The following is an 11,566-nucleotide window of genomic DNA, read 5'->3' as shown; positions in this document are numbered from 1 at the left end:
AGTTTAACCAAAATATGCCACAAGACCTAGAATTGCCTTGTGTATCCCACAAAAAAAGTTCAGTTATAAGATAATTTTTTGATGAATTTAAGGAAAATTCCCAAAATTCATGGGCTTAACTTCCCATGGAAAATTTCCCAGAAAGTTTCTGACCCTTTGCAACACTAATGGCAAGACCTGAAAACAGTTGTATAGCAATGATCAACAACTCATTTGACAGAAGTTTAAGAATGATGAAAATAATAAATGGGCAAATGTTGCACAATCCAGGTGTGGAATGCTCTTAAGAGACTTACTTAGAAAATAGGTGCTTCTAAAGTTTATGGATTCAATTGTATTTTTTTTATTTTTTTCAATACATTTCTAAAATCATGTTTTCACTTTGTCATTATGGGATAGTGTGTAAATGTGTGAAAAATATATTTAATCAATTTTGAATTCAGGCTGTAACAACAAAAATAGGAATAAGTAAAGTGGTATGAATACTTTCTGAAGGCACTGTATGTGTATCTTTCTGAGGGGTTGGTGGAAACAGGGGAAGTCAAATTTCAGTTGGAATTGACCAATAAAGTAATCTCAATCTTATTGGATGAAACAGGGCACTCGACACTCGACATGCCACATAAGACATTTTGATATGCGTCTATCTTTGATAACATTAGATTGTAACATGACATTGCCAAGTCTTTAAAGTGTATACAAAATAATACTGTTGGGCAACAAAATGTGAAAAGGTGAACAGAAACCACAAAGCCCTACTGCAGAATAGATGTGCTACACTACACTGGACTCCACTTTCAGACCTCGTCCTTAGGCAGATGAGATAAGTCGCAATTGACATTTTGCAGCGGACTTCAGAAACAAGTCTAGCTTTCATGGTGCTATTTGAACACTTTGGGAATCAACCCCCTATAAAGACCTTCATTTCCTTTCCACCTTTCTCATGCACTAGCCCTATTCTAAATAAATATAGAAAGTTAGAGAGATGTGAACAACGGGTAAAGTTGACATGAAACGGTATCTTCGTTCGGGTAGTATATTGCGCCTACTTCAACTACCACTTATGTCCTGTTAAAAACCGACCTGCACCAAATACACTTGCCAAAATACTTTGAAATACTTGAGGTACGCTTGATATTGGCCTAGTTTGCACACTACAATGGAATATCTGCTCATCTCCTCAATCTTCTTTATCAGACTTCTGCTTCTTTCCCTCCATCAGTGCAGCTATCCTGTTGTCCTCTTCAACTGGCGAATATTCAAACTCCTCCTTAAATCTGCCTTTGTGAAGCTCATCTCCAGTATTTGACATACAAGGTTTTACCACCAAGGTAAAATAAGCCAGACTGACAGACCTACAGAAAGTCTTAAATATTCTATATGTCTTTTCTGTCAAACAATCAAACATACAGTCATTTAAATTATGTGAAAGTCCCAATTGACACACAGGTGATCTTTATAGGAAAAAGTTTTTGAAACTGACTGATGTTAGCACACCTTATGTAGCATAGAAGTTCCAGGTGCATTGAGTAGAAATTAATTTGAAAAATATTATCTGTGTTCTGTGAAACTACATAAAATAAAAAGTCAAGACTTGTTTGTTGTTTTGAAGTGCATGGCCACAACATGTCTCTGTAGCCCCTGGTCCACGTCCCACAGTTTCTCCATGTCAAACACTCCCTTGTCCTCTATAAACTGTTGAAATAGGAGCAGCCCACCCCCCACCCCAAAGTAGTGGGCCTTGGTGGCCAGGTACACCACTCCCCTCGGGGCCAACAGTCTGTGGAGGGTGTCGTGAAGAGCTGAGTAGTATGCCGTGTTGTAGATGGTTTCTGAGGTGAAGATAATGTCATATTTAGGGAACAGGTCTTCCTTGAGGACCAGCGCTAGGAACGTTGTCCAGTCGCCCGAGAAGAAACGACAGCAGGTCAGCTTCGAATGCTGGGATAGGTCCAGGGCTTGCCTCTTGGGCAACGGGCTGCCATTCTCTCCCTCTTTTTTCTGTTCATTCTTCTTCTCCTCATCGGACGTTGCCTCTTCATCCTTTTTCATTTTGTCCTCTTCTATAATTGTCTCATCGTCCTCCTCCTGCAGCCCCTGTTTCTTTCCCTTCACTTCTTCCTCCTCCCCTTCCACTTGACAGTTGAGCAGTGCGTTAGGCAGTGTGAGCTGTTCTATAACAGTACTATTATAGTCCTGGAAATGGACCTGACTTGCTCCGCTCTTTAGCGCCAGTAGGCCCAGCAGTCCAGCACCACAGCCCAAATCCAGAACCATCTTCCCCCCGAATGTCTCCCCCTCCCTCTCTAGCAGCTCCAGGAGGTCATAGGTACACTCCCACACCTTCAACCCTCCCTCGTACACCCCGGAGATGAGGTCCGAGCTCTGGGCGGCGGTCCGCGACAGGATCCTCTCGTCGTCATCTCGCTCGCTGGCCGTCCGCTCGAACACAGACTCATTCAGGAAGTGGAGGGGTGGAAGCGTTCCTATGGTAACAGTCTCAGAGACAGCATCGTTGAGGAGAAAGTGGGGATCTGCAGGGGGATGGTGTTCAACAGCTGCTTTGACAGTTTCTGCTGGAGTGGTGGTGTTGTTGTTGCCGGGCACCTGTTGATTACACACAGGTAAAAGATGCCCATTGTCATGTGCAATGCAAAGTACAATCTGCATGCATACACAAGTGTTGTAACTGTCTTGTCTCCTGGTAGTCAACTACATACACATGAATATAACAGACATAGTGCGAAGAAAAATTGTGTGAACCCTTTAGAATTACCTGGATTTCTGCATAAATTGGTCATAACATTTTATCTGATCTTCATCAAAGTCACAACTACAGGCAAAACACAGTCTGCTTAAACTAACACACAAACAATTATGTTTCATATCTTCATTGAACACACCACATAAACATCCACAGTGCAGGCTGGAAAAAGTATGTGAACCCTTGGATTTAAGAACAGGTTGACCCTTGGCAGTAATAACTTCAACCAAACGTTTTCTGTAGTTGTGGATTAGACATGCAAAATGGTCAGGAGGAATTTTGGACCATTCCAATTTACAAAACTGTTTCAGTTCAGCAATATTCTTGGGATGTCTGGTGTGAACCGCCCTCTTGAGGTCATGCCAATCGGGTTGAGGTCAGGACTAACTGGGCCACTGCAGAAGGCATATTTTCTTCTGTTCAAGCCATTCTGTTGTTGATTTACTTCTGTCTTTGGGTTGTTGTCCTGTTGCATCACCCAATTTCTGTTGAGCTTTAATTGGCAGGCAGATAGACATTTTGCAGGAGACTGTTAGGCTAAACTACGATGATAGCAAGTTGTCCAGGCCCTGAGGCAGCAAAGCAGCCCCAAACCATGATGCTCAATTTGTCTTACCCTGTACTGACTGAGATGCATAAATCTGGAAAGGATTACAGAAGTAAGGCAACCATTCTTAATCTTAAGTATTCTGAGATCTCTTTTGTTTGAGGCATGGTTCACATCAGGCAATGCTTATTGTTCTTTTGGGGGCAGGGCAGCTCTAACCAACATCTCTGATCTTGTCTCATTGATTGGACTCCAGGTTAGTCAACTCCTGACACCAATTAGCTTTTGGAGAAGTCAATTAGCCTAGGGGTTCACATACTTTTTCCAACCTACACTGTGAATGATTAAATGTTGTATTCAATATAGACAAGAAATATACAAAAATGTATGGTATTAGTTTAAACACACTGCTTGTCTATTGTTGTGATTTAGATGAAGATCAGATCACATTTTATGTCAAATTTATGCAGAAATCCAGGTAAATCCAAAGGGTTCACATACTTTTTCTTGCCACTGTAGCAGCATCCTAATGCTTACGCACAAGCAAAGATGCCTAATGAAGGACACAGAATAACACGGACTCCCTCTTGTGGTTGGCCGCACACTGTCCCAGTATCTGTGTGTTAGAGATGTTGATGAGTATGACGCATCTAGTCTCTAACACCCAGGAAGCTCAGATTCAAACTTCCATTAGACAGCTCTGCAATCATTGTCAAATAATGTTTGTTAATCACCAAATAAGGCGCGTCGCTGTGCAACTATCTTCATCTACTATCTTTCGGGCTGATATGTACCCCCCCCCAAAAAAAGTTAAATAAACATGTACAAGCAACCAAAAAAACTGTCTTTGGCACCTCCAATGTATTGAGCTGTTGCAGACTTTCGACCTGTGCGTGGCAGTAACGGAGGTGCCGAAGAGGCGTTTTTTCAAGTTGCTTGTACATTTTTATTTAGACCTTTTTGGGAAGTACATAACGAAAGTTCACATTATCTCAACTCAAATTTCTTTGGATGTACATCGCCAAACTTCATATCTGGTGAACAACAAACTAATTTTGTCATAAAACTTGCAAAGCTGTCTAATGGGAGTTTGAATAAGAAAACCAATAAAAAATAAAAATTATTGGCAGAGACAATATATCAGGCTTTTATTGGCCTTTTCTAGTCTATTGGCTTTGCCAATATTCCCGCTAAATAGCAAAGCTGCTGCTATGCTAGCCGCCACTCACGTCTGAGCCACGAGCACTGCACAATGCCGTGGAATGTCTAGCTGGGAAAATCAGCAGCAGCAAGCTAGCTCATTTTCCAACAGAAATAGAAATTAATGGACTTGAATTAATTAATGAATTGACAGTGACCAAAATTGAGCTCCTGTTGCAAATATTAGTTTAGTTAATTCACTAATAATAAGGCTTGCGTTGACGTGCCCTGATATGCATACAATAAGCAAGCTAGCTAAGCAGATATCCTAATATTTGCTAACAGGTCACATAGCTAACTAATCCTTTAATCTGTGGTGTTAGTTAGCTATAAAATTTATCCTATCCGTAAATTGACAGCTGATTGTCTTGACAGGGAAAGGAGGAAGCGTTTTAGCTACAATAGCTTCACACCCCTTGACGTTTTCCACAGTGTTGTGTTAATTAAAGTTGGTTTAAAATGGATGTCCTTTTTTTGTCAACGATATACACAAAATACTCTGTGAGAGTGGGAGAAAAACTTGAACATTTGTAAAAGAAAAATTAATATCTTGATTAGGTAAGTGTTTAACCCTAAGTCAATCCATGTTAGAGTCAACTTGGCAGCAATTACAGCTGTGAGTCTTTCTGCCTAAGTCTCTAAGAGCTTCCGCACCTAGATTGTGCAACATTCGCCCATTATTATTTTCAAAATTCTTCACTCTGTCAAATTGGTTGTTGATCATTTCTAGGTCTTACCATAGATTTACGTCAAAACTAACTTTATCAGTAAGGAACATTCAGTGTTCTTGATAAGCAACTCGTATAGATTTGGTCTTGTGTTTTTGGTTATTGTCCTGAAAGGTCAATTCATCTCCCAGTGCCTGTTGGAAAGCAGACAACCAGGTTTTGCTCTAGGATTTTGCTTAGCTGCATTCAGTTATTTTTTTATCCTGAAAAACTCCAGTCCTTAACGATTACAAGCATACCTACAACACGATGCAGCCACCACAATGCCTGAAAATATGAAGAGTGGTACTCCGTAATGTTTGTATTGGATTTGCCCAGCTGATTCAAATTCAAAACTCATTAAAATACTTTGATGATTTGAGTCAGGTGTGTAGTGCTAGGGCAAAAACAAAAAGGTGCCACCCTGTGTGTCCACAGGACCAGGAATGAGAATCACTGCTTTAATAGCTTGTTGCAAACAGGATGCATGTTTGGGAATATTTTTATTTTTTACAGGCTTCCTTTTAACTGTCAATTAGGTTAGTATTGTGGAGTACCTGCAATGCTGTTGATCCATCCTCAGTTATCTCCTATTACAGCCATTAAATTAACTGTTTTAAAAAGTCACCATTGCCCTCATGGTGAAATCCCTGAGCGGTTTACTTCCTCTCCAGTAACTGAATTAGGACTCCTGTATCTTTTAGGTGACTGTATGGATACACCATCCAAAGTGTAATTTATAACTGTACCATGCGCAAAGGGCTATTCAGTGTCTGCTTTTTTTCTACACGTCTACCAATAGTTGTCCTTCTTTGTGAGGCATTGGAAAACCTTCCCGGTCTTCGTGGTTGAATCTGTGTTTGAAATTCACTGCTCGACAGAGACCCTACAGATAATTTATATGTGTGGGGTACAGAGTAGAGGTCGACCAATCAATCGGAATGGCCGTAAAAAAAAAAAAAAAAACTTTATTTAACTAGGCAAGTCAGTTAGAACACATTATTTTCAATAACGGCCTAGGAACAGTGGATTAACTGCCTTGTTCTTAACAGACTTGCCTAGTCAAATAAAAGGTTACATAAAAAAAAAAAAAAAAAAAATTGTCTCACAAAAAAATCCATATCGGACATGTCTGGTTTAAATATGAGTTTCCTGGGCGTTAGTGATGAGACCCGTCATACTCATCGTCGACAAGGTTAAGTAAAATAAATAAATAAATAAAAATCTCTAAAGGGCTATCCACACCAAGGACAATAACTATTATGAAAGTATGGTTGATATTTTTTTGGATTTATCAGGGGGTGATTCAGGAAGTAGCACCCCTACTTCCTGTAACTCCGTGATCAACAGCTACTTATTAATAGGCCAATAGCATGCAGTAGGATGCGTTGATCAGTTGATTTACAGGTATACTGCAGAACAATAAACGACTCACTGGTGTGGATGCTCACCAACGTTTATAGACCGAGGTAAAAAGGGGCAGGCTATCCCGGGCCAAACGAAGATCCGCAGTGCTATGGTATCTCTATGTTTAGGGGGGGGGGGGGGGGGGGGGGGGTTCTGACATAGAGGCGTTTAGTCATAAGATGGTCCCACAGATGGTAGCCTCGCACCATTGGCTCCTCAGCCAAGCAAATACACAAAATGTCTGAACCTGTGGTTCATCTCGTACTGAGCAGGATTACTATTGCAACACATCATCAGTAGGGTAAAACTAACCTGTCTCACGACAGTCCAAACCCAGCTCACGTTCCCTATTAGTGGGTGAAACAATCCAACACTTGGTGAATTCTGCTTCACAATGATAGGAAGATGCCCCACTTTCACGGTCTGTATTCATACTGAAAATCAAGATCATGCGAGCTTCTGCTCCACGGGAAGTTTCTGTCCTCCCCAAGCTCGCCTTAGGACACCTGCGTTACCGTTTGACAGGTGTACCGCCCCAGTCAAAAACTCACCACCTGCCACTGTCCCTGGAGCAGGTCGCACTCGGCGCGAGCACACAGCGCGAGCACCCGGATCTCACATCCCAGCCTCACTGGGTAAGTGAAAAAACGATAAGTATAGTGGTATTTCATCGGCTGTCGAGGCCTCCCACTTATTCTACACCTCATGTTTCTTCACAGTGCCAGAGTCAAGATCAACAAGGACTTCTTTCCCCGCTGATTCAGCAAAGCCCGTTCCCTTGGCTGTGGTTTTGCTAGATATTAGGTAGGGACAGTGGGAATCTCATCCATCCATTCATGCGCATCACTAACTGGATGACGAGGCATTTGGCTACCTCAAGACTTAATTATGTCCCGCCGTTTACCCCCGCTTCATCTAATTTCCTTACTTTGACATGAGCGGGTCACAGCCACCCCAAAGGTGTTTTGAGTGCAACCGCAAAGGGAAGCATGCTACGGTCAGCTATCATCAAATTGGTATTCATTCGAATCACGTCCGGTGGCATCAGAGGCTTTTTTGTCTTAAACTGGACATTAGTTGCCGCTACTAACCTTCAGCGGGCCTTTAACTTGGTTTTTACACCCAACCGGCATCAGGTTCCAGCGCAATACTTATAGGCTTGAGAACCAAATGCCCCTCGCAGTATAAAGCGGCGCCATCGGCCGATTGTCGGATGAAGCAACAGAAAATAATCATCCCCTTTCAATCATTTGCTTGCCAGTCAGCCCTCCGGGACAGAGCCATAGGAACCACCTTTAACCGCACTTCAATATTCCTCACTTTGACATGAGTGGGTCACAGTCACTCCAAGGGTGATTTGCACGCGACAGGTGTGTACACTCCATTGAATTTCACCAAGTTGACATTCAGTGATCTGTGCCCAGTGGGAACCTAGGCTTCTGCCGTCCGTTTTATGGTTCCGCTGGCAAATCAATGGGCTTGGATGGTACTACCTACATCAGGTGTTGGCCTTCCTCCCCAGACAAGCTGGAGATAACTCTCCCCACTTCATAGGGCATGAGCAAGATCCATGCAAAATCCCATCACTGCAGGGCCAATGGTTTGGTCTCCACCTCAAGTCTAGTGAGCGTAGAGTAGCTGGGGTGATCCGCGAGAAGGGCCCGGCACGCGTTCCAGAGTTGCTGTTGCCAACCACCGGACCCAAACCCCAACCGGTCCACCTTCGGCCCGCCAATGGACACCACCCAAAAGAAACCCCACACACAGCCCTTTGCAAGTCAATGCAAGAGAGACAGCGAGATGGGCCACACAACAAACTTCCAATGTTGGTGAGAGGAGGAAAACGGAGCGACTGGCCCGAGCTCAGCCCCGCCCTTGCACCCCAGCCTGACCGACCCAGCCCTTAGAGCCAATCCTTATCCCGAAGTTAGGGATCTTTTTTGCCAACTTCCCTTACCTACATTGTTATAACATGACCTACTGCGGATATGGGTACGATGCGAGTATTACACCCTGTCCCTCAGATTTTCAAGGACCAGGGAGAGCTCACCGGACGCTGCAACGCTTTCCAGGGTTTGGGCCCCTCAGGGCGAACCCATTCCAGGGCACCCTGCCCTTCACAAAGAAAAAAGGACTCTCCCCGGGGCTCCCGTCAGCTTTGCAGGGATCGGTCGCATTACCGTACTGGATGCCTTGCGGTGCCCATCTCCGCCAGTCCGTGGACATTCTGAAAGTCAGTCGGTCACATTAACAGGGAGCTATTGAAATTTAAAAGTGAGTTGAAAATGGACAAACTTAAGGGTATGCAATATAGAAGGGTAGTCCGTGGACATTCTGAACCTTCATAGAGTCCAGTAGGTCACATGGTCAAGGAGCTATTGAAAATTTTAATTTTGAAAAATTCATGTAATGCGTATGCGATGAAAATTGACAAACTAAAGGGTTGCAATGTGTAGGCCCACTGAGTGTACATTCTGAACCTTGTTTGAAGACAGGTCACATGACCAAGGGGCTGTTGAAATAAGAAACATCGAAAATTCATGTAATATTGCATGAGATGAAAATGGACAAACTAAAGGGTGGCAATATAGAAGGGTATTCAGTGGACATTCTGAACCTTGTTTGAGTCCAGTTTAGAGGTCGACCGATTATGATTTTCCAACTCCGATACCGATTATTGGAGGACCATAAAAGCCGATACCGATAAAAATCGGACAAATTTATTTTGTAATAATGACAATTACAACAATACTGAATGAACACTTTTTTTTAACTTAATATAATACATCAATAAAAATCTATTTAGCCTCAAGTAAATAATGAAACATGTTCAATTTGGTTTAAATAATGCAAAAATAAAGTGTTGGAGAAGAAAGTAAAAGTGCAATATGTTCCATGTAAAATATGTCCCATGTAAGAAAGCTAACGTTTCAGTTCCTTGCTCAGAATATGAGAACATATGAAAGCTGGTGGTTCCTTTTAACATGAGTCTTCAATATTCCCAGGTAAGAAGTTTTAGGTTGTAGTTGTTATAGGAATTATAGGACTATTTCCCTCTATACCATTTGTATTTCAGTAACCTTTGACTATTGGATGTTCTTATAGGCACTTTAGTATTGTCAGTGTAACAGTATAGCTTCAGTCCCTCTCCTCGAACCCGCAACACAACGACAATTACCTTCTTCTGTAGCTCAGTTGGTAGAGCATGGCGCTTGTAACGCCAGGGTAGTGGGTTCGATCCCCGGGACCACCCATACGTAGAATGTATGCACACATGACTGTAAGTCGCTTTGGATAAAAGCGTCTGCTAAATGGCATATATTATTATTATTATAATTAGCGCGCGCTAACTAGCTAGCCATTTCACTTCGGTTACACGAGCCTAATCTCGGGAGTTAATAGGCTTGAAGTCATAAACAGCGCAATGCTTGACGCACAACGAAGAGCTGGCAAAACGCACAAAAGTGCTGTTTGAATTAATGTTTACGTGCCTACTTCTGCCTACCACCGCTCAGTCAGATACTTGCATGCTCAGTCAGATTATATGCAACACAGGACATGCTAGATAATATCTAGTAATATCAAACATGTGTAGTTAACTAGCGATTATGATTGATTGTCTTTTATAATTTAAGTTTAATGCTAGCTAGCAACTTACCTCGGTTTACTGCATTCGCGTAACTCCTTGTGGAGTGTAACGAAGGGGGGGGGTCGTTATTGCGTTGGACTAGTTAAGGTTGCAAGATTGGGTCCCCCGAGCTGACAAGGTGAAAATCTGTTGTTCTGCCGCTGAACAAGGCAGTTAACCCACTGTTCCTAGGCCGTCATTGAAAATAAGAATATTTTCTTAACTGACTTGCCTAGTTAAATAAAGGTGTAAAGGGGGGGCGAATCGGGGCCCAAAAATACAGATTTCCGATTGTTATGAAAACTTGAAATCGGCCCTAATTAAATCGGCCATTCATATTAATCGGTTGACCTCTAAACCAAATAGCTATTGAAATTAGAATGTTTACAAAATTGATTTAAAACCATGTGAGATGAATAGGGTGTGCAATATAGAGGGGTAGTTAGTGGACATTATGAACCTTGGAGGTCACATGACCAATGAGCTATTAAAATGATTAACATTGAAAAATCATGTAAAATTGTGTGAGATGAAAATGGACAAACTAAAGGGTGTGCAATGTGTAGGCCCACTGAGTGTACATTCGGAACCTTGTTTGAAGTCAGGTCACATGACAGGAGCTAATGAAAAAAAATGTAAGTGTGCAATGTGTGTCTATGCCATCGGTCAAAACCAGTTGTGAAAGTTTTAGGGGTAATGGTTAAAGAGCTATTGAAATGTGTGATTTGTCACCATGTTGTCAGTCCCTAACTGCCATTGTGGACGTAAGGAAAACTACAGGCGAATATCTGTCGAATATCCAACCTGAATCGGTCTTTACCTCGGGCGTTCATGTTGCTCTAATTTATTGTTATAGTTATCATACTTGGTGTGGGATGGCCCTTAACGCAGATACAGGCGCAGCTGCACACAATCCCTTTTAAACAAGAATATAAAGGCAGGGTTACCTCTACTTCGTAAATAAATTATATTCAGTTCCACTTAATTAACGTATCAGGAATTCTGCTCTTAGGTAACAGCCCCAAAAGCCTGGGGAATTATTTGGGACCTCATAACTACAGTTGTAGTGGCTCGAGCTAGCTTGTTCTGTTACTCACAGGTTTGACTGCATAATCCTGCTTTCCAGTTTGTGATTGACTTTCTTCACCTGGTTGCCCCTTTGTCGTCAACTGCACGTCAAAGTTGAAACTGAAAGACATAGTTCTGACGAAGCAGTGTATTTCACTAGTATAGCTATAAAAGGCAGGGAATAAATTCTGCAACCTTACACGCGGACTGGAAGGAAAAGGAGTTAGCTAAATACCCAGAACACC

At 42.2% G+C, this 11,566-nt stretch overlaps 1 protein-coding gene across 1 annotated transcript; it reads right to left on the bottom strand.

Annotated features, from left to right (window-relative positions):
* Positions 1-405: 405 nt before the first annotated feature.
* Positions 406-11,565, bottom strand: LOC124038088 (histidine protein methyltransferase 1 homolog). Its single transcript, XM_046353535.1, has 2 exons — positions 11,351-11,565; positions 406-2,607 (listed from the first exon to the last, which is right to left on the bottom strand). Exons 1-2 carry the CDS (start codon positions 11,450-11,452, stop codon positions 1,588-1,590), a joined length of 1,122 nt encoding a protein of 373 aa, XP_046209491.1. The 5' UTR covers positions 11,453-11,565; the 3' UTR covers positions 406-1,587.
* Between the last annotated feature and the right edge of the window lies 1 nt (position 11,566).

The sequence above is a fragment of the Oncorhynchus gorbuscha genome, linkage group LG06 (genome assembly GCF_021184085.1).
Source record: "Oncorhynchus gorbuscha isolate QuinsamMale2020 ecotype Even-year linkage group LG06, OgorEven_v1.0, whole genome shotgun sequence".
Taxonomy (NCBI): domain Eukaryota; kingdom Metazoa; phylum Chordata; class Actinopteri; order Salmoniformes; family Salmonidae; genus Oncorhynchus; species Oncorhynchus gorbuscha.
The sequence above is the reverse complement of the archived record's forward strand: the minus strand, read 5'-3'. Positions and strand labels throughout refer to the sequence as shown.

Excerpts from the sequence above, each read along its gene's own strand:
- LOC124038088 (XM_046353535.1), bottom strand. The coding sequence starts at position 11,452 with ATGTCTTTCAGTTTCAACTTTGACGTGCAGTTGACGACAAAGGGGCAA. Across the intron at positions 2,608-11,350 it reads AGGATTATGCAGTCAAACCT|GTGCCCGGCAACAACAACAC; the intron begins GTGAGTAACAGA and ends TGTAATCAACAG.